Source organism: Saprolegnia diclina (genome assembly GCF_000281045.1).
Source record: "Saprolegnia diclina VS20 unplaced genomic scaffold supercont1.10, whole genome shotgun sequence".
In the NCBI taxonomy this organism is placed as follows: domain Eukaryota; phylum Oomycota; class Saprolegniomycetes; order Saprolegniales; family Saprolegniaceae; genus Saprolegnia; species Saprolegnia diclina.
The window spans coordinates 306,653-328,858 of NW_008246077.1; the positions used below are offsets into that span (position 1 = coordinate 306,653).

At 57.5% G+C, this 22,206-nt stretch overlaps 13 protein-coding genes across 14 annotated transcripts; 4 read left to right on the plus strand and 9 right to left on the minus strand.

Annotated features, from left to right (window-relative positions):
* Positions 1-43: 43 nt before the first annotated feature.
* Positions 44-1,066, minus strand: SDRG_04098 (hypothetical protein; the record flags this gene model as incomplete). The annotated part of the gene is made up of 2 exons (XM_008609756.1): positions 44-619; positions 668-1,066. The coding sequence occupies 2 exons, from the start codon at positions 1,064-1,066 to the stop codon at positions 44-46; spliced, it is 975 nt and encodes a 324-aa protein (XP_008607978.1).
* A 1,583-nt stretch (positions 1,067-2,649) lies between these two features.
* SDRG_04099 (hypothetical protein) lies at positions 2,650-3,652 on the minus strand (the record flags this gene model as incomplete). The annotated part of the gene is made up of 3 exons (XM_008609757.1): positions 2,650-2,807; positions 2,871-3,345; positions 3,402-3,652. 3 exons carry the CDS (start codon positions 3,650-3,652, stop codon positions 2,715-2,717), a joined length of 819 nt encoding a protein of 272 aa, XP_008607979.1. The 3' UTR covers positions 2,650-2,714.
* A 1,139-nt stretch (positions 3,653-4,791) lies between these two features.
* SDRG_04100 (hypothetical protein) lies at positions 4,792-5,682 on the minus strand. Its single transcript, XM_008609758.1, has one exon. It carries the CDS (start codon positions 5,630-5,632, stop codon positions 4,856-4,858), a length of 777 nt encoding a protein of 258 aa, XP_008607980.1. The 5' UTR covers positions 5,633-5,682; the 3' UTR covers positions 4,792-4,855.
* Positions 5,683-5,850: 168 nt separating this feature from the next.
* On the minus strand, positions 5,851-7,234 carry SDRG_04101. 2 transcript variants are annotated; one of them, XM_008609760.1, is made up of 5 exons: positions 6,838-7,234; positions 6,475-6,786; positions 6,344-6,421; positions 6,240-6,297; positions 5,851-6,192 (listed from the first exon to the last, which is right to left on the minus strand). In XM_008609760.1, the coding sequence occupies exons 1-5, from the start codon at positions 7,198-7,200 to the stop codon at positions 6,161-6,163; spliced, it is 843 nt and encodes a 280-aa protein (XP_008607982.1). In that variant the 5' UTR covers positions 7,201-7,234; the 3' UTR covers positions 5,851-6,160. The 2 variants fall into 2 exon arrangements, with proteins under 2 accessions (XP_008607982.1, XP_008607981.1); XM_008609759.1 differs by having other exon boundaries at positions 6,240-6,421.
* A 389-nt stretch (positions 7,235-7,623) lies between these two features.
* SDRG_04102 (hypothetical protein) lies at positions 7,624-9,030 on the plus strand (the record flags this gene model as incomplete). The annotated part of the gene is made up of 9 exons (XM_008609761.1): positions 7,624-7,859; positions 7,910-7,975; positions 8,030-8,101; positions 8,167-8,235; positions 8,282-8,344; positions 8,395-8,454; positions 8,503-8,583; positions 8,622-8,687; positions 8,733-9,030. 9 exons carry the CDS (start codon positions 7,624-7,626, stop codon positions 9,028-9,030), a joined length of 1,011 nt encoding a protein of 336 aa, XP_008607983.1.
* Positions 9,031-9,176: 146 nt separating this feature from the next.
* On the plus strand, positions 9,177-10,121 carry SDRG_04103 (TKL protein kinase; the record flags this gene model as incomplete). Its single annotated transcript, XM_008609762.1, has 2 exons — positions 9,177-9,406; positions 9,458-10,121. 2 exons carry the CDS (start codon positions 9,177-9,179, stop codon positions 10,119-10,121), a joined length of 894 nt encoding a protein of 297 aa, XP_008607984.1.
* Positions 10,122-10,832: 711 nt separating this feature from the next.
* On the minus strand, positions 10,833-13,146 carry SDRG_04104 (hypothetical protein). The gene is made up of 7 exons (XM_008609763.1): positions 12,795-13,146; positions 12,444-12,754; positions 11,686-12,397; positions 11,480-11,635; positions 11,331-11,434; positions 11,176-11,287; positions 10,833-11,128 (listed from the first exon to the last, which is right to left on the minus strand). The coding sequence occupies exons 1-7, from the start codon at positions 13,123-13,125 to the stop codon at positions 10,872-10,874; spliced, it is 1,983 nt and encodes a 660-aa protein (XP_008607985.1). The 5' UTR covers positions 13,126-13,146; the 3' UTR covers positions 10,833-10,871.
* A 12-nt stretch (positions 13,147-13,158) lies between these two features.
* SDRG_04105 (hypothetical protein) lies at positions 13,159-14,690 on the minus strand. Its single transcript, XM_008609764.1, has 6 exons — positions 14,617-14,690; positions 14,343-14,569; positions 14,197-14,294; positions 13,813-14,142; positions 13,634-13,768; positions 13,159-13,579 (listed from the first exon to the last, which is right to left on the minus strand). Exons 1-6 carry the CDS (start codon positions 14,627-14,629, stop codon positions 13,210-13,212), a joined length of 1,173 nt encoding a protein of 390 aa, XP_008607986.1. The 5' UTR covers positions 14,630-14,690; the 3' UTR covers positions 13,159-13,209.
* Positions 14,691-14,850: 160 nt separating this feature from the next.
* SDRG_04106 (hypothetical protein) lies at positions 14,851-15,288 on the plus strand. Its single transcript, XM_008609765.1, has 3 exons — positions 14,851-14,913; positions 14,960-14,997; positions 15,046-15,288. The coding sequence occupies exons 1-3, from the start codon at positions 14,870-14,872 to the stop codon at positions 15,162-15,164; spliced, it is 201 nt and encodes a 66-aa protein (XP_008607987.1). The 5' UTR covers positions 14,851-14,869; the 3' UTR covers positions 15,165-15,288.
* Positions 15,289-15,866: 578 nt separating this feature from the next.
* SDRG_04107 (hypothetical protein) lies at positions 15,867-16,134 on the minus strand (the record flags this gene model as incomplete). Its single annotated transcript, XM_008609766.1, has 2 exons — positions 15,867-15,871; positions 15,918-16,134. 2 exons carry the CDS (start codon positions 16,132-16,134, stop codon positions 15,867-15,869), a joined length of 222 nt encoding a protein of 73 aa, XP_008607988.1.
* Positions 16,135-16,170: 36 nt separating this feature from the next.
* SDRG_04108 (hypothetical protein) lies at positions 16,171-16,898 on the minus strand (the record flags this gene model as incomplete). Its single annotated transcript, XM_008609767.1, has 2 exons — positions 16,171-16,312; positions 16,354-16,898. 2 exons carry the CDS (start codon positions 16,896-16,898, stop codon positions 16,171-16,173), a joined length of 687 nt encoding a protein of 228 aa, XP_008607989.1.
* Positions 16,899-17,511: 613 nt separating this feature from the next.
* Positions 17,512-18,588, minus strand: SDRG_04109 (hypothetical protein; the record flags this gene model as incomplete). Its single annotated transcript, XM_008609768.1, has 4 exons — positions 17,512-17,653; positions 17,701-17,881; positions 18,119-18,382; positions 18,426-18,588. The coding sequence occupies 4 exons, from the start codon at positions 18,586-18,588 to the stop codon at positions 17,512-17,514; spliced, it is 750 nt and encodes a 249-aa protein (XP_008607990.1).
* Positions 18,589-19,331: 743 nt separating this feature from the next.
* SDRG_04110 (hypothetical protein) lies at positions 19,332-21,937 on the plus strand. The gene is made up of 8 exons (XM_008609769.1): positions 19,332-19,561; positions 19,605-20,291; positions 20,341-20,545; positions 20,594-20,663; positions 20,716-21,021; positions 21,077-21,252; positions 21,300-21,471; positions 21,523-21,937. The coding sequence occupies exons 1-8, from the start codon at positions 19,366-19,368 to the stop codon at positions 21,859-21,861; spliced, it is 2,151 nt and encodes a 716-aa protein (XP_008607991.1). The 5' UTR covers positions 19,332-19,365; the 3' UTR covers positions 21,862-21,937.
* Positions 21,938-22,206: the final 269 nt, after the last annotated feature.

The window sequence follows — 22,206 nt, forward strand, 5'->3', positions numbered from 1 at the left end:
TTCTTGTTGTAATAGCACGACGTGTGGTTGACGCCGTGCCGACCTACCGACGGCCATTGAGTTCTTGGAGTGACGTAGCAGCGCAGAATATGTCGAGCGTACCTTTGGCATCAACGTTCTTCTCTGACTCATACTTCATGAGGGCCGGGAAGAGACGGTACTCGTCGGGCATGCCCGGTGCAATCTGGAGCGACGACGAGATGTCGGTGCCACCGCCTTCGAGGATGTCGATCTCGGGCGACCCGCGTCCCATGTGCGGGTGCAAGCCGTACCCAGGGTTGGGGTTACATGCTGAGATGCGCTGAGACGACTTGTATCGGTCGTCGCACTCGTTGTACGTCCACGGCCACATGCGGTTGGTCGAGGCTGCGAAGAGCGCGCGCCCGAGGTTGCCCATCATCCAGAGCCCCGGCCACGTCGGGTAGAAACGCCCGTCGGGAATGCGGTCCATCGGCTGCACGGGCACGTCGCGGCTGATGCTGGCTTCCCAGCGCTTGCCTGTGATGTGCGGGTTCATGGACTTTTTGTCGATCGCGCCCGGCATCCGCGCCGCAATCTCGACAAACCCGCCTTGGATGCAAAACTTGTTCCAGGTTTGCACCATCGCCGCGCGGTAGTACTACTCGATTGTTTCATGCAACGAGTAGACAATTTATGTCGACAATACCATGGTCTTGGTTGTCCACGACGGTTTCTCGGTCCAAACGTTGAAGAACGTAACGTTCGTCTCGGTCGAGTCAATGCGGATCTGGAACGCGCCGTCGGTCGTAAGCGCGTTCTCGGGCGAGTAGATGCCCACGGCACGGTTGACGCCGTCGGGAATGTCCAATGCAACCCATAGATGGTCGTTACCGGCGGTGAAGTTGCGTCCAGCCAAGTTAAACTCGTCGCTCATGATCAAGTCCCAGGCCTCGCCACGCGAGCTCGTCAACGTGTGGTGCTCCGCCGGCGTATCGACATCGACCCACGTCTTGACGCCTGATTTGGTTGGCAGTGTGGGGTCGTTCTGATCGAGCGCGTGCGTCGTGTGGACGAGGGCCAGAGGCAAAAGCAGTAGCAGGCGCATTGCGGTCGACAAGCCAAATTCAAGTCTGGGAATGCGTTGCGAGGCCGCCGAGGCGTCAGATAGTTGTAAATTTACCACCCCGCGACGTCACACGTGCACGGCCGCTAGTTTCGGGCATCGCATGGTTTATTCCATCGCAATTGTACAGTAGCCTGCCGTCGTCACAGAGTTTAAGTGTTTAATGTCGTGCTGTGCGGCGGCTAGACGAGACGCATGGGCATCAATCCTCAACAACACACTTTACCAAATATAGCTCGGCGTTTGACGTAGGGCGATGGGCCGAGCTTGTTTGCACGTGAATGATAGCTGGAGCCGCCGTTTGAAAACAAGAAAGGCACTGGGCACTGCAAGGCTGACAGAAATTAGCCGGAAAAACCGATCCTACGCTGTCGCACCCTGGTTTACGTGTAGTTAGTGCGATCTGGCCTTTGGGTGTCTTTTGCTCGTGCAAATACAAATGAGGGTTTGATGATGCGGCTGAAGACTCCGGAGGATTGGCGAAGGTGACATGTAAACTCAAACGTCACTTATCGACGGTCAGCGGCATTGTTTCAACGGCTAGTTATTAGAGAAAAACGCCGCTAGCGTTACCGGTACGATCGTACGGAATCCTTACAACCAGTTGAAGCACTGACTGTCAGTGTGTTTACTGTTCTCGTATCTGGCGGTGCCTTCACTTCATTCCAATACATCATCTACATTTCACTTTAGAAGTACAAGTGTGGTCAGTCAGGTGTCACTGTCAACACCAATTACGATTAGTGTACTGGTGCGACGGTAGCCGAGTCTCGCCCGAGTTGCCCGTTCTTGGATACGATCGATACACTCGGTGCACAGTCCCGTCGTTGTCCACTTCAACAACAGTCCCGTCGTTCCTTTTTCGCCTCCAATTACGACTTCAAGGTTGGACACACGCGCAAGTGTCCAAGACGGTGTCACAGCATGGTGTGAAAGGATGGAAATGGGCCACATGGATCAGTGGAAATACCATTTTCCACCGTGGCATGCCACAACGATGTTGCTAACGTAACGGGCAACGCAGCATGTGTGTCCGATGCATTCCAACCCAGTGTCCACAAAACTGCAGTTGAAAGTCCTTAGTCGGAGGTACATGTAATTGGAGTGCATCTGGCACGAAGCTTCGCAGGCTACGAGTACACTAATGCTCTGTGCAGTACGAGATCACGTCAGTTGCAAGTTGCAAAAGGTGTGCTGGTCATGAAAAAAATCACAGCCAATTCTCGTGTCAAAATGCATAGTACTACTCTGTTCCATATTACTAGTCCGGTAGTACTAGTCTACTAGTATACCCGTACGTAGTCACACGACCTGATCGTTACTCATCAGGCACCTCTGCCCCGCGTTTGCTTTGCGATACTAATCGGCTTCCAGACAACAAAAAGACGGTGCAAGCATTCGGTCTGCATTGCAACCTAACTGTCATCCACTTGGATTTGGCCAAAAGTTTTCGGATTCACCCAAACTTTTTTCAGCTCCGCCTCGTGACCAAAGGACAAAGGACCCCTCGTGGCGAATGCTTTCATCAGCCCATCAAAAGAGAAGTGGATTTGCTAGTTTTCTCCCAAACTTGCCACGAAATCGAACGTTTCAAAGTTATACAAGGTTGACATTCAAGAAGATTACTTCTTCACGTCGTCCACACAAACGCCTCGTACATGCCCTTGTGCACGTCAAACGCCTGTGCCGACCCTTCACCGCCCGCGCCCGCGACGACCATAAGCTAGAAGCGCCGTCGTATCAGTCCACAAAATAACTAACGACAACCAAGATGCAAGTGCCGTACCGGAATCAGGTGCTCGTCTTTCTGGTGGCACTCGCGCGCAAAGGGCAGCGCCTCCCACTTGGCCAAGGCGTCGCCGCGAGCTACAATCGATGGCTGCAGCACCACAGACGTGAGTTCGCGGACAAAGGCGCGCGCATGGTCTTCCGTCTCGGGCGTCACGGGCGTACCCCAGTTGGGGTGGAACGACATGCCCGAGCCGATGATCGCAATGTTCTCGTTCCGAAGCACCGAGAGCACTTGGCCGATCTTGAAGTGCAACACGGGATCCCAGCCCGCGACGACGCTCACTTGGACGATCGGGATGTCTTCTTGCGGGCGAATGAGCTTCATCGGCACAAACGTGCCGTGGTCCCAGCCTCGCGTCGGGTCCAAGTTGGATGGAATACTGGCCTGCGCTAGGAGTGCGTGGATCTTTTGCGCAATCTCAGGCGACCCCGGGGCCTTGTACGTGACCTTGTACGCTTCGTCCGGGAAGCTACACGCAAATCCTAGTGAGTCACACCAGACGACCGGAAATCAACCAAAGCGTACTTGTAGTAGTCGTAGAGAAGGTCGTGGGACGCGCCAGACGAGATCTGGATGCGGTCGTCTTGCCAGTGCGCCGAGACGACGACGATAGCGCGGGGCCGCGTCGCCGCATCCTCGAGCCCCAAGAGCTTTGGCGTGTCGACCTCCATGAAGCGGCGCGTCGATCCGTGGTCCGGGTCCGAGACAGGCCGGAGCAGTGGCAACGGACCCGCGCCGTGGTTGACAAAGATGGCACCTGCACGCTTGCTGGTCATTCTGGTCGTTGTTGTTGAAGCTGTGGTTGAAATTGGAGAGTGACCTTTGAATGCAAGCGATTAGATTTGGCGCGAATTCCAAGAGACGTATTCGGACGCAGTATCCGGCCGGACGACGCTTCCGGGACAATACTGTACACAGAACCAGACACAGGACGCCAGGTGTGCGACGTCCGATGACGTCGGACGCGGCGTGTCACACGGATGGTGCGAGAATGGCAATGCTCTGAATGCGAGGGTGGCGGCAGCACGATGGTTGTGGTGAGCCAAGCCACGCCAAAATAGCTCCAGCATAGTAAGCTGAGGTAGACGAAATAGGTCGTCCAAGATGTGATGGCAACACGCAGGGGATGGATCATTATAATAGCATTCCGTTGTATTTCAGTGCCATTGACCACCTCTACCGAATCGAAGCTCATCCAATATACTCGGCCATGTAGCATCGTCGAGATGCTCTTTACCGGGAAAGATCTCTCGTCTTGACTTGCTGTTTGATTTCGTGGCGCCTTTTTAAGCATAAAACGGTGCGAAACGGGCTGAAATTGCGCCGACGAGAATGGTCGCGCCGGCTTTGGAGCGAAGCACGACGATGCGTCTGCACGCCGGGAGCGCAAAGCTGCCGTCAAGCCCTGTAAAGCCCAATGCGAATGCGGTCCAGATGGACAAACTCCAGAGCAAAGCTGTCACGTGGGCGCTCCAAGTCCCGTACGTCCACCCCGGGAGCATTGGAGGATGCACCAAACGAACCCTTCGGCTCTACACGCCTTTGGTGGCACTGGCCACATTTGGTAACCTTCGCTTGCCGTGCCTGCGCGTCCTCGTGATTGAGTCATGTATCTTCGACGACGGCAGCCCCCTGACAGCCCCCGCACCATCAACAACTGCAACGGCGCATTGCCTCAGTTGGACGAGTCTCTTCGAAGGCAACCACTGCCTATGTGTCGCTTCTACGCCATCTTAGACGCTGATGTGTCGCTCGCTCATCCGACAATCTGTACTTCACACGCGGATCGCACCGATGAGTCTCAACGGTCGTTTTGGTTCTTGTAGACTGCTGCTGCCATAACCAAGCTTTGTTTCATGCCGGAACCTCGCAAGCACATGACGTCTCGGTGGCGGTCGACTCAGTGAACAGAGCGGCCAAGTCGAAATTAACAATCGAAACAAGTGCTTATTAGTTATGAATGGATCGTCGCTGCGATACTACGTCGACGCGGGCGGCGGCGGGACGCTCGTTGGCTCTGCTTCGACGACAGGCGGCGGAGGCGGCGGCGGTGGGATCCCACGGCGGCGGCGGTTGATTTGCAGCGCCTTGCCCTCGGCTGCAAGCATCTTCTCGGCGACGGGGTCGTTCTTGCCGTGGAACCGATCCTTGATGTTCTGCTTTGCAAGTGCGCTGCCCTTGGGCGGCGGCATCTCATGCAGGTACGGGCACGTCTCGCCGCGCTTGCACTCACCGCGCGCAAAGAACGAGCAGAGGTGCGGGCGGTTGCGCTTGTAGTACGGCTCGACGCGGGCCATGCGGAGAAGCGCCTGGTTGGGCGCGGACGACTTGCCGTACGCGGAGACAAGGCCTTCGTCTTCGAGCATGAGGTTGTGCTGCTGCGCGTGGTACTCGCGGTTGGCGTCGCTCATGGGCACGTTCTGGCGCTCCTGCTCGGAAAGGAAGGCATCGCGGACCTGCACGGGCAGATGGTACTGCAGGTCCAAGACGCACGTCTGGCACACGTTCTTGATCTTGGCGCAGGTCTGGCAGATCTCGGTCTTCTTGTAGCGCGCCTTCTTGCCCGGCTTCCAGCGGAAGACCGTGAACGGGCGGTCGCACGTCTTGCACTGCCGCCCAAAGGGCTCCTTCATCATGCGCACGTACGGGTCTTCGCCGAGGCATCCTTCGCAGAGCTGCGGGAACTCATCGGCGCCGCCCGACTCCCACGCGTGCTTGGTCCCGTCGGTCTTGATGCTGAGACCGCGTTCGCCCATCTCTCGCTTCCGACCAAACACGCTCTGGGCCGCGAAACGATCCGTACGGCTTCCAATTGGCTGTAATGCTTGATGAAAGCTGCACTTGATTGGTCGATGCAACTATTTTTGAATTGGTAGAAATGCGTTGTATTTGCACCAATCCCAAGGATGCATGTCGGGATCGTGGAGTTCACCAGCGAGAGATTGAGCTACTACGTACACTCGCATTTAGAGTTTTGACCCTTTATGAGACAGCGAGCTATTGATGAACTCTACAAGAGCTAACGAATGATAGAATGCTACACTGCTGGAGTTATTCGTTGCGACTAGCTTGAATGCTCGCCGCCAACGAGTCGACGCGCACCACGTCGTCGTCGTTGCACGCTTCAAAGAAGACTTGGCTTCGTCGCTCGTACGTGTCGATACCCAAGAGCGGGTCAACTCCGCTTTCGCTCAGCAGAGAAAAGACGGAGCTGACAGACTCGAGGGGCACGAAGGTACCACGAAGCATTTCACCCGTAAAATCATACCCATCTTGAAGCAGCGTCAAGTGCGGGCCGACGCGACATCCAACCGTCCTAGATGCAGTCGTTTACGTGGGTTGGCGCCAAAGCGCAAGGCGTACCAGCTTGTCCAGTAGCGCGTTCGCGGCAGCAGCGGAAATGACACATCGTCGACAATGCCTTGGATCAAAATGACAAACCCGTCAAAGGTGGTGCGCATGTGTACCATGTGGTGCTCAATCATCTCGTCGTTCGCCTTGGGGTACTGAATGTATCGTGTATTGGCATCCACGACCTCGAGCACCTACATCACGGCGTCGATAAGCAATTGACAACGTGTTCTTGATGCAAACGTACACGACCGCCTTTGGGCGGCTGAAGCGTCTCGTACGCCGCGTAGATGAGATCCGAGCTGTAGGGCGCCACGCGCTGCTTGCGAATCGAGAATTGTACCGACGGGCCAAATGGCGACACTGTCACGGCGACGTACGGCAAGGCTCGGATGGCTGCAAGCGGGTCGAGGATGCGAGGAAAATTGCTCTTCGCAATCCATTGGGGAAGCTGATGCTGGAGATGCTGAATGATCCAAGCACCGCCGACGCGCCGTGCTTGACCCGAGGCCACGAGCGCTGAGAGGTGCCACGGCGCTTGGGCTGGCGCTGGCAAGTTCTAGTTTGGTGCTCGTTGCGTGAAAAAGAAAAACGACTTCAATCGACGTACTTTGTGCGGCGACGCCAGCTGCGTGACCCACACCACGAGTGCGCGCGCGAGGGTTCGCTTGGCCTTTATCTGGAAGCGCAGCTTGTGCTGGTTCCCCTGCTGCTCATAGACGTCGTCTTTCAGGGCGCGCGCAACGTCGCGCCACTGCAGTTTGGCGAGTGCGTGCCCAGGCTGCGACAGCACGAGCGTCTGGCGTTGGGTGTCCAGAGCGCGGATTGTAGCTTGGAGCACGTGCACTTCACGCTCAGCACGGTCTCGGTACCGGCGCTGAGCCTCGCGGTGGCGCTTCTTGTGCTGCTTCTCCACTTCGTCGGCTTGTTGGAGGGCATCGTGGAGCGCCTGCCGCATCGACCCGCCTGGCATGACAACGCGACGTCGGTCGAGATGCACATGTTGCGTCTTTCTTTATTATCCGGATACGGATAAAATGGAACACACAAAACGCAAAGATATCGAGCTAACGTTATCGATCAACAGGCAATCAGTTCTAGCACTGATACTTCCCTCATTAATCACGAGGACACACGAATACTTGCTGGGGGGGCCTCATTTGTTTAGCCCCTTCTACGCGGGGTGTAGGAGGTTTTGTCAAGGCAACAGAGCGTTCCTGTGTACTCCAGTTGAAGTAGTCGGTGGCCTTTTCGCATCGTAAATTGAGACGTGAATGTTGTACACGTATGACTTGTTTGGTGACATTGCGATCGCAAATGCAAGCGGCTGGCGCACGGAATCATCACGTTGGGACGAATAAATGTACCGGTACTTTTTGACACTTGCGATTTGGCCATGCAGTGGTTTCTGGCGCTCTTTCTCCCCGTCGCCGTGCTTGGTGCGGTCTGCCCGTATCACAACTACACGGCTGGCAACATTCTCGTTGCGGATGAATTGTGTTCGCCGTCCGCGCCCATTTGTAGCGTCAACACGTCTTGCACTCGATCGACCCAGCAAGTGCCTCAAGACGCTACCAATCTTGCGGGCTTTATTGGTCTCGGTAATCTGACCATGTATCCTTACCAGGGGCTGTACGACGTGCTTTTGAAGTCCGCGCCGTAACTCATGCTCGTTTACATAGGGTACTCTACAATGCGTCCACCGTGTGGGTCGAAGATTTAGTGTTGCCCGCTTCACTTCTAAAGCTGTACGTATCTCCAAGCATTTGCTTCGAATCAAGCTACCGGTAACGTGCAAACAGGGGCTTTTCCAACATTTCTGCCATTTATTTGGACGAATTCGCGCCGGCGACAATCGCCCACCTTACCGCCATGTAAGAGCCTCATGCAATGTTTCCGAATGTTTCGATGATGGACACTCCATCTTGATGCTATTTAGGGCCTTTATTACGTGCAACTTGGGGGTGATTCCGCTCAACTTTCAATGGCCGCCGGGCCTGCAAGAGCTGTACGTAAAATTGATATTCTCGTATGACGCTTACACAGCAGTACAGGATCCTCGTCAACAACGCATTCCAAACGATCCCCAAAGCACTGCCCATGACGCTGCATACGCTGTAAGTACCTAAAGTTGACTCTTGGGGCAACTCATTTTCACAAAACCTAGTGCCTTTCAAGCCAACGCGCTCTCGGACCTTTTTTACCTCCCTGCTAATCTCACTTACTTGTACGAGTGGTTTTGAGGTGGTCGTTCGCCTAACCCAAGTGTCATTAGGGATCTGGACTTGAACCTTCTCGAAGAAGTCGTTGACCGGAACTGGAACCAACTCACTCACGTGTGCGTTTGCATCGATTTGTACCAACACATACCACTCACAATGACCGGTATTGTAGGCGCCTGAATAATAACCCCATCGCGACTATTGCGGGTGTCCATCTTTCAAAGAGCCTCAAGTTCTTGTACTCCCTTCACTGAAGAGGCGACGCATTCTAACAACGTTCTAGCGGCTGCAAAGATTGCCCACTGACAAATTTCACGATGACCCCCGATACATTTGCAGCCCTCGACGAGCTTCAGCCGTGGAATGGGAAATCCAACTACCTCGACTCCAAGGGCTTCCACATCACACGCGACGTGTCCATGGACCCTAGCGCTTGTGGCGCCATCGATGGATCCGTCCAGACGCTTTGGGCCGGCAAGACCAACGTAACCGTGCGCGTGTGTGTCACGAGCCCGCCGTCATCCGAGCGTACCAGTATGTCTCTACCTGCCCTCAACGACGACAAGTCAGCATTTTCCTAGAAACTTGGACCGTGGTTGCTGCCGTTGCTGGCGCCACTGCTTTCCTTTTGATCATACTTGGCTGGATTCTTCACCGCTATCGCAAGCGCAGAGCTGTCGATACCCCATCCGGCTACTACAGCAGCTCCGCGGGTCGTACCGGTACGATGCCGACTGTCGACGATTCCGACGGCCTTCTCGACGTCTCCCGCCTGCGCCAGCACCGCCTCGAGCTCTCCGAGCTCCGCGTCACAAGCGCCAAGCCTCTCGCATCCGGTGCCTACGGTGAAGTCTGGCTGGGCACGTACGCCTCCGAGCCCGTCGCGATCAAGCGCCTGCTGTACCGCCATCCAGACGCCGTCCAGCAGTTCATTGATGAAATCATCCTCATGGCCGAGTACGTCATTCCATGTAGTATGTATTCTACGTGCTCATATCTTGCGAGTAGAATGGACTGTCCGTTCATTGTCTCGCTCGTCGGTGCGAGCTGGCGCCGACCTGTCGAGATGGAGTGCGTCGTCGAGTACATGGACCTCGGCGACCTCCGTAGCTACCTCAGTCGTCACTCGCCGGACGAGTTTACGTGGGACCAAAAGCACACGTGCATGCTCAGTATCGCCAAGGGTCTCACGTACCTCCACACTTGCGACGTGCCGATCGTGCACCGCGACTTGAAGAGCCGCAACGTGCTGCTGGACTCGACCAAGGGAACCAAACTCACCGACTTTGGCATCTCGCGCAGCGTCCACGTCCACGACGACGACAAGCAGCTCACGAACGGCGTCGGGACGTACCAGTGGATGGCGCCCGAGGTCATTTGCGGCACGGACTACTCGGTGGCAGCCGACATTTACTCGTTTGGGGTCCTTCTCTCGGAATTCTCGACGCACAAGGTGCCGTACGCAGACGTGTTGCACCCGGTGCACGGTCGACCCGTGACACAGCAGTACGTGATGACGCAGGTGGCGCAAGGCTTGCTGCAGCCGACATTTGCGGCCGTGGGCGTGCCGTCGTGGGTGCACGAGATCGCACTGCAGTGTCTCCAGACGGACCCGGTACTGCGACCCACCGCAGCGCAGCTGAGTAGTAAGATTCGGAAACGCGCGGCCTAATGAAGTTACAGATGCGACTTGGTAAGTAAAAAATGAGATGTTGAAATGGATTTTGAACTTAAGTATGGCGGGGCTCTTTGCTTTACTCGACACTTGTTGCATACATGAATGTTTTTCTGAGACTGTTCCTACTGTAGCGTGCTTTGCTGGCGCTTGGGTGCGGGCGGTAGCTCGGCGTCGATGGAGCTGCTTGTGGCTTCCGTCGTGTCGTGGGCCAGAAGGTGCTGGAGGACACGTTTTAGTGTAGTATGCGTGAAATGTGAGATATGGTGTGGGAAACGTGGCAATATACAGGGGTATAAATAATGAAAGGCTCTGAGCTGAATGTACTGCATCACTTGGTTCATGCACATACCTTTTTACAAAGGTTATTCTTTTATAAAGGTAAACCATGTCTCATAAGCAACGTCAACCAGCCAATCCGATCACAGGATTTGACTTCAACCACCGAGCAATGGCATGCTCATGCAGCTCCCTGCCAAGTCACTGGACGCTGACGTGTAGACGCGCAAGAACCTCGTCCATGTTGTAATCGCTAGCGTGCGCAGGGTAGTCCACCTCCTATCTGAATGCGTCGACGCCAGCAGCGCGATGATGCGAGATACCGCTATCGGACAATGAATTCAAAACCATGATGACGAGCACACACATTGTCTTTTCGATCGCCGTTCGAGCCAGCGATGCGGGATTTGCGTCGGCCAATAAGTTCCATGCACTGCACCTTCTCGAATACACATTATCATAGATTTATCAGTAGCCAGCGAGCGCGATGGCAAGCTCGCTGCGGTTGCTATCGTCGACGAGGACATTTTGGGCGTTGCACGCAAGCCCTTCAAAGCCGTCAAAGCACCGACATTGGCCTGATTGGTAGTAGCACACGCCTCGCCCCGAGCACTCGTTGTAGCAGAGGTTGCCCACGGCCCCAACCGCCCCTCCAGGTGCCGCGACACCGCCGCAGTTGGTTTCGTCCTCTGCCGTCATAGGATCATCGCCACTCGGGCAGTGACCTAGTCAAGGCCATTTCAATTGATAAATGGCTCGTACGTTGCCGTACGCATCGAACAGTCGGCTCCAAACCACTCGGCCACGCGTGTTTGACCAGCGCCAAGCCCGACGGGCCACGACGAGTCGCAGACGCAGCCGTAGATGCGCGTCGCATCCCACAGCTACGCGAGCCGCTGGACTTGATGGACATCATGGGATTCGTACCGAGTACGTTGTGGCACTCGCGACTGGCACGGCTGTCGTCAGCATCGCCATTTCTTGCAAACTCAAGCAGGTGCCATGCCCCGAGCAGTCGTTGGGACACGACACTAGTACTCGAATCATTCGCTACACATTTTGTATTTTGTACGTACTGCGGTCGCAGGCGCTGCCCGTGTAGCCGGGAAAGCAGTTGCACGCGCCGCTGGTGCGGTTACACGCGCCTTGGTTGCTGCATTCGACGAGCGTTGTGTGAGCAACGGTTGGCGCCGTCGGGACGTCGTTCCAAGCGAGCCCCGACGGACACGTTCCTACGCGATACCTGTCAACACCACCGAAACGGTGCACGATGAGAAAGTACGTCGCGAGCAGTCGGGGGCCGCGCCGATCGAGATATCTGTCGGGGCCCCCCACCCCGCGTTGCAAATGCACTTGGAGCTCATGAGCGTGCAGTCGCCATGTCCGCTACATTCCTTGAGGAAGTAGCAGCCGACACCGCCGATGTTGTCTGCATCTTCAATGACGTTGCCATTGCTGTCTTGGGTCGCGATTTGGTACGTGCCCACCGTGTTGAGCGGGGGCGTCGTGACGCCCGAGAGCGTAAATTGGATGCCGCGCATCGGGGCGATGGTTGTCGCACTCGTGATCGTCAGCGTCAAGCCCGTAATGGACGCCGCGCTCGCCGCGCTGAGGCCAATCCACCCCGAAAGCGTCCAGCCAGGATTCGGAATCGCGTACCCATCCGGAAAGGTTACGAGGACCATGCCACCACTTGGGATCCGCAGCAGCGTATTGAAAAGAATCGTGGCCGACGTCGCCGTCGACGGCGTCGTTGCGAGCGTCCGGACGCGGCCAAAATACAAGTGCGACTTGATGATCGATGTACCAGGCACCGACGCAGTCTCATAGACGTTCTGCGCCGCATCGAGTGTCGAGACCGTGTACGGCTCCCACGTCACCAAGCAAGCCTCCATGTAGTACATGTTGCAGGACGAACCCGGGTTGGTGATGCCATTAAGCGTAAAGCCGTACGTTCCTGGCGCCAACGCAAAGGCGCCAATCGTGACGGTTGCCTAGTTTACGATATAGCTGAAAAGACATGGAGAGGCTATATCGAACCGACGACGACGTCGAAGTGAGCGCGGTTGTCGTGGCCGCAAATCCTGTCTGGAACGTCAGCTGTGTGGGTGCGACCGCAAAGCGTGACGGAAACACTACGCGGAAGCTGGCGCCGATCGGAAGCGTCAGGAACGTTGTGATCGAAAGCGTGCAAAGGGATGTGACACTCGCGGTCGTGTTGGCCAGCGTCACCGTGGCAACGAGCGGGGCGCCGACTGCTATGACGGCGCCACCGCCGCCGCTGCCAGACTCGAGCACCACCGACACTGCGTTCAAGCTGGTAATCGTAAAGGCGGCGAGCGTCGAGGCACCTACGTCATGTATAAGTGAGAAATAGCATGCGCGGGGTACCAGGGTTGGTGATGCCATCGACGGTAAAGGTGACGACGCCAGCCGCAACAACCGACGTCGCGACGGTCACGATGAGCGTCGTGCCAGCTTTTGAGACGGCGCTCGCACCGTCGATGCCAACGCCGTCCGAGAGCGCGGTCGGCGCAAGGACAAAGCCGGTTGGAAATGCTACTTGGAGCTTTCCGCCGATCGGGATCGCCATTGACGTTGTGAGTGCCACGTCAGCCAGTGTGACAGTGCCGGCGCTGGTGCTGTGCAGATCCACGCTAATGCCAGTTATCGCGCCCGCGCAGACGTGGACGAGCGCGGCCAGCGCTAGAAGGGCGTACATGCTGGTGCCGTTTCAAGATCGCAAAACACAAAATGATGATGCAAACAAAATCTTACACGTGCGTTTTGAACTAAGACTGTGGACTTAAGGGCGCGGCTGCGTCTTGGGCAGCGCGTCGTTGAGCGACTGCGTGCCCCAAGCGTTGCCGGCGGGCCGAGCGGCAGGCTGACCCCACGCGCCCGTGGCTGCCGGCTGCGGCGCCGCCTGCGCGGCGGGCTGACCCCACGCACCAGTCGCCGCCGGGACGTCGTTGGACGCTTGGTTGCTGGCCGGACGCGCACCCCATGCGGGCGCACCAGAGGGGGCCGACGGCTTCCACGTGCCGTTCTGCGGCGCGGGCGTCAGCGGGACCTTGGCACGCGTCGCCTTGCCGCGGATGATGGCCTGGATCTTGGACGCGGCCTGCTCCTCCGTCAACGGGCAGGCTTCCGGGAACGACGAGCCAATCTTAGCGCTACACACTCGATAAGATTCCTGCAGCTTTCAGACAGGCGAGAAGACGACGTACTGCTCGCCACGACCGATCGAGAAGCACTTGACAATGACCTTATACGGGCCGAGGTCGACTTCGTTGAGCTCCGTGCCGTTGAGGAAGCACATTGTGTAGAGCGCCATCTCAAACTCGGGGCTCACGCCAATCAAACTACACAAGATTGTGAGATGCGCTTGTCGAGCTGCATGGAATACCTCGTCGAGACAGGCTTGACCTCCTTTTCCCAGGCGAACTGGAGCGTGATGAGCTGCTCGTACTCGTGCGGCTCCATGACCGAGCGACCGCGCTGCTTGGGCTTGATGTACCCGAGGTAGTCGAGGCGGCCGGCCTTCTCTTCAAGGTACATTTGGATCCAGTTGTGGAAACCCGTGACTTGATGGTCTTTGACCTCGCCGATGAAGACGTGCTCAAAACCGGACGAGTCATTGGCGACTTCACGGCGGTAGAGCCCGAACCACATCTCGTGGAGCTTGCGCTTGAACGCGTCCATGTTGCCGCTAAACTTGCGGTTGCCCTGGAGCCACCTACGTCATCACATATCAGTGCCTGATGATGATACGCGCGCTGTATCGTCGTACGCAAGCGCGTATTTCATGACGCGTGTCTCGCAGATCGCGTTGATGAAGAGCTCGTTCTCGCGCAGCTCTTGGCGGGTCACGGTCTCGGCGACGCCCGTCTACGCACAGCATTCCATGAGCCCATGCACGTAGCAGTTTGGTCGTACGTCGCGCTCGTAGTTGTCGAGGAGGTCAATAAAGAGCTTGAACGTCTTCTTCTGGAGCGCCTTGGGGTCCACAAACTTGAAGAGGTTGTCGGGCGCCATGTCGCCTTGCTGGTACGGCGACTTGCCCTGCTGGAGGTTGATCTCATAGTCGTCGCTGGGCACAAGACGGTTGTCGTCGAGGGTCCAGAGCTTGGTGCAGGCCTCCGAGAGGCTCTTGAGTTCCGAAGCTACAGGAAGACTAGCGTGAGCGTCCATCGCCTCCAACTGCGCCTACGGGTCGGGTTCATCGTGCTGCGGACGTCGAGGACAAAGCAAGTATGAGGCTTGCAACCACGTGCACTCTGCCGCTTCCAAGATCAGCCAATGGCATCGCGTCGAACGCCAGGCGCCACGTTGCAGTACATTCCTTTTGCAATGTACGATCGCATAATGTAATCCAGCTGTACATTCAGTGTACGGCGAGATGGACGTACATCACCGTACACGCCATCTTATAGCTGCGTGGAGATTCAGTGATAAGAGACGCGATGTGCAGCCGAACGACGTGTGGCGTGTGCCAGAAGCCGACCTGGTACATCTCGCCTGCTCTCCCGGCCACGTACCACGTTGCTCCTTAGGTCGGGCTGCGGCATGCATATTGAGAGCGCCCTCCGCGGTACCCGAGTCCAGACGGTTGGGTTGTTGTTTCATAAGGTTTTTGTAGGTGTCGACGAAGCCGACCGCTGCGCCGAGTACAAGACGGGCAAGCACAAGTCGAGCATGTTCCCGGCCATGTGCATCATCTCGGTGGTTGCGACTTTGCTGTATGTGTCCATGGGCTAGTAGCGCTAACGTAATCGGCCTCTTTCCCGCGCCGAGACAACCCGACGCGATCGTACCATCATTGATCGCATGCATTGTCAGAAAGATTTCATTTGTTCCATGCACCGAGTGTTGTGGCTGGCCGCACACTTCAATGATCGCGCCAGGAGCTGATTTCTCGGCCGTGGCGGGCAAGCGGGCACAGCAAGCACTGCGGCTTGGGCTCGCACGCACGCGAATTGCCACCTGCTGTCGTAAACACGTGCTGTGGCTATCACCTTTTCCCTTGCGTTCCGCATTCGAGCTCATAACCCCACGCCCCGACCCACGTCCCATGCAGTGCTTGGGGTCAAGGGAAGCGCATCCAAAGGAGACGATGCTCTGATTCTCGTCAGCGGGCTCGAGCCCACATGGACGTGGTGTTACACACGACACGAGCAGTTTTGGAGGACGCGCTTGGCATCGGGTCTTTCGCACCGTTCCGGATAATGCGAGGTAAAAGGTAAAACATTCGATTGGATAAAATGTTGATTTTAGGAGCCAATCCGCGCGGCTTGGTTTGACGTGGTGGTTTAATACGTTTTATCCTCGCGGGGCTGGTTAAAGTGGAGCTCTTGAGCTCATCTCATGCCAACGTCGTCACGATGCAGGATGTCGCCAAGGTACGTGGTCGATAGCTGTAGTCAAGTGGCGTCGGTGGCATCTGTGCACAGAGACGCAATCTCATACTGCAATTGAGTACATGAAAAACATAGCATTTTGCTCCTTGGCTACGCTGCCGTTGTCGGTCGCGTCGTCGTCGTGGCCACGAGTCCTGGTCGGCGACCGAGATCTTCTTGAATGTCGTGAGCAAGTCGGAGCCCGACGGCACCGTCGTGAACGTGCCGCCAAGGTGCGGTGCGAGAATCTTCACGAATCTGCTGTTCCCAAAGCCGACACACGAGCTCTGGAGCTTGTAGATGCCGTACGTCTTGGCCATGTGCTGGGCCATCGCAGTGCCGGCCGCATTACCGTTCGGCTCGCAGTCTTAAAAGAAGAGCAGGACGGGCGTGTACGTCTTGTGGTCGTTGCGCGAGAGCACGTCGTTGGCGACGCGCAGTCCGTCGTCGTAGTTGGTTGTGCGGCCAGAGAACGGCAGGGAGATATCGGTCATGTCAACCAGCGGCTTGCTTTCGTGCGCGATGCGGGCGGTATCATCGAACGTGACGACCGAGACAATGTCGGCGCAGCTGTGGCTTCGCGTCGCGCGAAGCTGCGCAACGTGGCCGTCGTGAGCGCCTCCCACGGCTCCCCGGCCATGGACCCGGACGCGCCCAAAACAAAGACGTGGTGGTGCAGTCCCTTTGCGGCTAAGTGCTGGCAGTTGAAGACGTGGCTTTGCGCAAGCGATTGCGTCGACTTCAAGGTCTTCACTTGCGGTTCGTGCCATGCGCCCAAGACACAGTGCGATTTGCAGCCATTGCCTTCCTTGTGCTCGGGCACTCGTACGGGCACAAGCCAAGCTCCTTGCGCTCGCGCTCGAGACCGGATCGTCCCACCCCAGCGTCTTCCATACGTATTGTGGAGCACTTCGTCCATGGCCTGCGTCGAGTTGGAGGCGAGCGTCATCGTGCTGTGCCGGCTACCGTCCTTGGCCGCATACGTGCAAGCATCGGGCGACGTGTGCGAGTACGGAACGTAGTGGACGTGGCCTCGGCCGAGCTTGGGCACAAAAGAACGGACACATATTGGCGACTCCGCGGTCGCCTGGCGCATACTTGCGGTCTGTCTCGAGCTTCACTTGGGTGACGTCCATGACGAAGGTCGTGTTGGCCATGCGTCGTCGCGTGCGCACCCGCGTGGCCGTACGCTTTTGTGCAGTAGTAGTCAGAGCACGGGTAGCGCGCGTCGCACGTGTGCACGTTGGTATCGTAGCGATAGACCTCGCCCTTGTGATTGTTTTTTTCGACTTGAACGTGTGACACTTCTTCCGTAGCTCGTTGTTGGCTTGGTGCAGATACGTGAATGAGCTCTTGGCGCCGACAAACGTTTCGGTCGTCGTCTCCTGCTGGACCTTGAGCTCGCAATTGCCGCGGACCGAGCACACGCCTTGACACGTGTGGTGCTGGCTGCATCAAGCTCGCCGTTGCGCAGCGCGTAGCGAAGCTGGTCGCGCAGCCACACCGTCTTGCCCGCCAAGATGTTGTCGTCCATCGACGTCCAATCGCACCGAGCGATCTTGGCGAGAACGAAGGCAAGGATTTGTGAAAGTCGGCGCCGCTGGAGAACGTCTCTCTGCCGCGCGCTTCGGCCAAGCACGTTGAGGCTTGAGCAAGACCGTCGTAGTAGCCGACGTTGTTGAGCGGCGCGCAGTCTGTGACGAGAACGTCTACGCCGTACTAGTACATGACAGTGACAAAGTTGTCGGCCGTGGCGTCCGTAAGGGGCTCTTGAGCTTGGTTTTGAACTCGTCGATGACCGACTCGGCCTCGTTGGGGTTGATGTCCTTGGCGTTCATGTTGAGCTGGCCGCTAAAGAGTCGGGGGTCGCCCTTGAGCATCGAGACGCCTTGGTAAACATCGCGTCAATCGTGCGCTGCGAAATCGCCACGTTGAGGGCCGAGAGAAGCGTGTCTTCTTGCATACTACGCTCAAATGACCCGAGGCCCTCAAAGTCGAGGACGACCATAAGCACATCTCCGTACGAACGCAGCGTGAGCCAGACGGCGTCCATGCAGCACGCCCGAGATGGCAAACGAGCTGCCCAAGAGGTGGTTGAGAAAGTACGATGTGCCTGTCGACTGCTTCCCCATGGATTGTCATCGCGACAATGGGCCGCGCCACGCTAATGTAGCTCGTGGGCCCGAAAAGGATCTGCGACAGCATCTGATGACCTCAGCGCGCTGACTCAGCGTCACCACTTTGCCTTTGCGCAGCAGCTCGAGCTTGTCGTCGCGCGCGCGACAGACGGGACACACATCCAACGAGCTCGCGGACCCAACGCCCTGGCGCCATCGCTGGCCACGTCTCCGTTCACAACAAAGTCGGTGGCCAGCGAGAGCGATGCGAGGTCCTTGTTGAGCGTCTGGAGTTTCTTCGTGATCGACTCGACGACTTTCGAGACCGTCTTGCGGCGCTTGGACGACGACGCTTGCACGTGCAGCTGCAGCGCCATCGGCAACGAGGCAACGCCGTCGCGTTCCTGGGCCGCAGTCTCGTCGTCTTCGTCCGCGTCGTCGAAGTCAAGCATGGCCGCCCGGCCTTTTCAAAGACGTGAAAAGTGGCGCGAGCACGTGGCTTTCACTGGCTGCCACAGGTGCCGTTGTGTGCGCGCAGCTCACTTCGAACCCGACGTTGCCGACCACGACTGTCATCGTGAGGACAACCATGGCACCTGAGCTCTGGTCAAGGAGCACGATGGCGTCGTCGGACGCGCGGGCTTGGACGGCCGGCCAGTCGAGCGCCATGGGCAACACGACCTCGGCCACCAAAGTAGCACTGCATGGCTCTGGATCTCGAACGTGCGAAGGCGAAGGCGATGACGACTCGCACCCGTTCGTCGTTCTCGTTGTCCAGTGGCTCGATGCACACCATGAACGCGCCGTTTTGGAGCTTGACGACCTTAGTCTCGGGCGTTGCAGAGGCGGGTACGACGATTGCTGTTGCGTGCGAAGGTAGTACGAGTGGGCGGCGCCATCGTCCCCAACGACAAAGCAGCCGTGGTTGTCGCCACGAAACAAGTGAAACACAGCATACGGCGCGCTGGGGCCAAGAGGACCAAGTTGAACTGACGCGTCCGCTCCAAGACATTGAACGGCTCGCCAAAGGCAACGATGTCGACCGTGGTCATCGGGTGCTGGAGTGCCAAGACGCGGTGCGCTGCGTCAAAGGCGCAGCGCTCGACGAGCGTCGGGAACTCTTTCGATGCTGCGTCTAGAGCCGCTCAAAGAAAATAGCTCTTCTCCAGCGCCGCCGCATCCTAATGGTCTCCTCGCGAAAGAGCGCTGAGCAGGGGTCGAGATGCCGTTGAGGGCAACCACCATGTCCGGCCTTTCTTTGCAGCGACAATACCCTTTTTTGGCACACAATGTTCCGCCGAGCAAACCCCGAGCATCTTGTCAATTTATAGCTCGCGTTTGCGTCAAAAAGGGGTCTTCAACATCCAAAAGAGGGTACTTGTCGCTGGAAAGGGTGCATTCGACTCGATTGGACGAGACGGGCATCTTTGTTTGCACTTGATCCTGATGCTTCGCGTGTCTGTGACCGCGCTCGCGAAGGCCACGACGGCCCGCGCCCTGGGCTACCAGCCGCTGCACGCTCTGCCTCTGCGCGCACTCTCGACTGCCGTCCCTGTGCATGGCCACCGCAAGAAGAAGCGCAAGGGCAAGAAGCCTTCGGCGACGTCGACCGATGGCATTGCCGAGGCCACGCTCATCGAAGGTACGCAGCGCCCTTCACGCGATGCAAACGCATGCGAATGTAGGCTCGGACGTGGCAGTGGTCGACACGATGGCCACCAAGGCCGACAAGCCCGCGCCGCAGCATCACCACCATAACAGCAACAACAAGGCCGTCAAGAAGATCTCGCCGTTGGTCGAAGAAGCGACCAAGACGATTAGCCTCCTCGAAAACATTGCCGCGCTACAAAAGTCGCTGCCGGCGCCTGTGCACATCACGGCCATGCTCAAGCAGACGAGCGACGACCACGAAGACTCGTTCTTCAAGCTCTTTGATTTGTACCGCAAGCACGGCAACCCGACGATCGACGCGTCGTTTCTCGTACCGGGCATCGCCAAGTGCTGCGAGGTCGGCGACTCGGCGCAGGCCGTCGCGATCGCGCGCGACATGGTGCACAACGGCCGCGCCATCGACCGCGAGACGCTCCTTTTGGTCCTGACGACCGCCGAGCGCAACGGCGCAGCCATTGACGCCATCGGCGTTCTCAACCTGCTCTTGCACGAAGATTTCGAAGTCACGACGTCAGACTATGAGCGCATCCTGGCCATCTGCCACACGGCGCACTTTGAAGACGGCGCGCTGCAGGTCTTGCAGGCGCTGCGCACGCTCAAGTTTGTGCCGCCCGAGACGTACCTACACTGGCTCTCGCGCGCGGCCATGGTGTGGCGCGCCGACATTTTCCTCGCACTCCTCACGGAGATGCGACTCGCCGGTATGTGGATGCTGGCGCCATCTTTGTTCTAGTGTATGGTGTCTTGTAGGCATTGAGCCGCGCATTCCGTCGCTCACGTCGCTCGAGGTCGGGCGCAAGGACCCGGCGCTGACCGTCATGGAAGGCGTCCGCGCTGTCGGCCTCGACCCGTGCTTTGCCATGTCGGTCGTGTACGAGTCGATCCACCAAGCGATTCGCGGCGAGCGCCGTGAGACTGGTGTGTCCAAGCGCCTCCGTGACGCGGCCACGGACAAGTACTTTTATACTAGACACACGATGACAGATCTCATGCCCGATTGTAGGTTTGGGGACCTGCGTGTGCACAAGCTGCATTGGGACGTGCAGCCAATCCCGCAGCTGCTCGAGACGCAGGTCGACACTCTGTCCTTGAGAAGCCACACAGCGTATTGAACGACTACGGTAGGCCGCGGGTCTGCTCCTCAAACAAGAGACGTTCCGCCGACTCAAGTACCACCAAGTGACGCGCGTCGAGTCGTACTTGCGCATGCTGCCCATCACGACCAACGTGACGCTCAACTTGCGCAAGCAGCTGCTGCGCATGTCGCTGCTCGTCAACACGCACCGCGTGAAGCGCAACAAGCACAAGATCCTCGCCGAGTACGACGCGGGCAAGAGTCTCATCGACTTGAGCAACTCGCACAACTACCCGCCCGTGTCGCTCCTCCGCATCATTCTCGAAGCCCGCGGGTTCTCGCCCAAGGCCATCCGGGTACGTCCCTCGCGTTTCAGGTATCAAGTTGATATTTATGGACTCTCAACATTAGAAAGCGCTGGCGACGCCGGCGAGCTTGCGGTACCGCGACCAGCAAGAGCTCAACAAGGCGACGCACTACGACAGCATCCACCGCAGCGACCCGTTCTTGGGCCAACCGGCGTACAGCGCCGACTCGCTCGAGACGACGTTGACGCATTTCTTCAAGTCGCAAGGCATCCGCGTCAAGTACGCTTCTCCAAGCATCGATGAACTTGTTGCTCACCCTCAATTAGGACGCAGGACGATCTCTGGGTCGAGCAAGAGAAGATTTACGGCCGGCCCGTGATCTCGCCCGACATTTTGCTCTTGGACCCGGTCGTCATCAACGGCGTGCCCGTGCGCTGGATCGACGCCAAGAACTACTATGGCGCCCACATTGTCAACAAGCGACTCATCGCCAAGCAGGTGCTATTTCTCTCTTTCCAAAGGCTTAAATACTGATACCTTTGGGGCTAGCTGGCGTCGTACGTCAAGGAGTGGGGCCCCGGTGCCGTCGTCTTTGGCATGGGCTTCTCCGATATGATGTCGATCCCGGGTGTTGTCTGCCTCGACATGACGCCCGTGCCCACGACCAAGTACGGCTCGTTCAAGATGGTCGCCAAGTCGTATGCGTACTCGTTCTTGAATTTCTTCCGCTGGGCGCCGCACCTCGGCAGCGAGCTCACCCAAGAGTACGCGCACGCCAACGAGATGGAAATGGCCAAGCAGGATACGACGACGACGACCAAGCAGCTCGAGAACAACAAGCCGTCCGAGACCAAGCCCGACGACGCCGCCAAGGCCAAGAAGGCATAGATACACTCACACAGCTAATAGATGAAGATGATACCTACGGCGACGTGCGCGAAAATGATGTGTGCCTTGAACTGCAGCCATCGGTCTTGGTCCGTGTCATCACCATGTGTGCGTCGACGACCCTTCTTGCCTGGAGCGAGGCATTGTGCGACGTCGTCCTTGTAACCATCTCTGTAGACTGTGCGCGACGTGACTACGGCGAGCAAATGTGTCGACCTTCTGCTCCAAGGTCCCCACATGCTGCATCTACTGCCATATTTGGGCGTGGCGATCTTGGCGCGGAGCCAGCGACGATGGCAAAGCCAGCGAGGCGGAGCCGATGAAATCCATCTTTTGTCGCGTGGT

Excerpts from the sequence above, each read along its gene's own strand:
- SDRG_04101 (XM_008609759.1), bottom strand. The coding sequence starts at position 7,200 with ATGCCAGGCGGGTCGATGCGGCAGGCGCTCCACGATGCCCTCCAACAA. Across the intron at positions 6,422-6,474 it reads AGCCGCCCAAAGGCGGTCGT|GTGCTCGAGGTCGTGGATGC; the intron begins GTACGTTTGCAT and ends GCCGTGATGTAG. Across the intron at positions 6,193-6,239 it reads ACGCGCTACTGGACAAGCTG|GACGGTTGGATGTCGCGTCG; the intron begins GTACGCCTTGCG and ends GACTGCATCTAG.
- SDRG_04106 (XM_008609765.1), top strand. The coding sequence starts at position 14,870 with ATGTGCAGCCGAACGACGTGTGGCGTGTGCCAGAAGCCGACCTG. Across the intron at positions 14,914-14,959 it reads GTGTGCCAGAAGCCGACCTG|GTCGGGCTGCGGCATGCATA; the intron begins GTACATCTCGCC and ends GTTGCTCCTTAG. Across the intron at positions 14,998-15,045 it reads TATTGAGAGCGCCCTCCGCG|GTGTCGACGAAGCCGACCGC; the intron begins GTACCCGAGTCC and ends AGGTTTTTGTAG.
- SDRG_04110 (XM_008609769.1), top strand. The coding sequence starts at position 19,366 with ATGCTTCGCGTGTCTGTGACCGCGCTCGCGAAGGCCACGACGGCCCGC. Across the intron at positions 20,546-20,593 it reads CGTGACGCGGCCACGGACAA|GTTTGGGGACCTGCGTGTGC; the intron begins GTACTTTTATAC and ends GCCCGATTGTAG. Across the intron at positions 21,253-21,299 it reads TCGCAAGGCATCCGCGTCAA|GACGCAGGACGATCTCTGGG; the intron begins GTACGCTTCTCC and ends ACCCTCAATTAG.
- SDRG_04104 (XM_008609763.1), bottom strand. The coding sequence starts at position 13,125 with ATGTACGCCCTTCTAGCGCTGGCCGCGCTCGTCCACGTCTGCGCGGGC. Across the intron at positions 11,636-11,685 it reads GGCCCCCGACTGCTCGCGAC|GAACGTGTCCGTCGGGGCTC; the intron begins GTACTTTCTCAT and ends GGTATCGCGTAG. Across the intron at positions 11,435-11,479 it reads GGGCAGCGCCTGCGACCGCA|TGTCGTGTCCCAACGACTGC; the intron begins GTACGTACAAAA and ends TTCGAGTACTAG.
- SDRG_04100 (XM_008609758.1), bottom strand. The coding sequence starts at position 5,632 with ATGGGCGAACGCGGTCTCAGCATCAAGACCGACGGGACCAAGCACGCG.
- SDRG_04105 (XM_008609764.1), bottom strand. Across the intron at positions 14,295-14,342 it reads TCGACAACTACGAGCGCGAC|ACGGGCGTCGCCGAGACCGT; the intron begins GTACGACCAAAC and ends TGCTGTGCGTAG. Across the intron at positions 13,769-13,812 it reads GTCAAGCCTGTCTCGACGAG|TTTGATTGGCGTGAGCCCCG; the intron begins GTATTCCATGCA and ends AATCTTGTGTAG.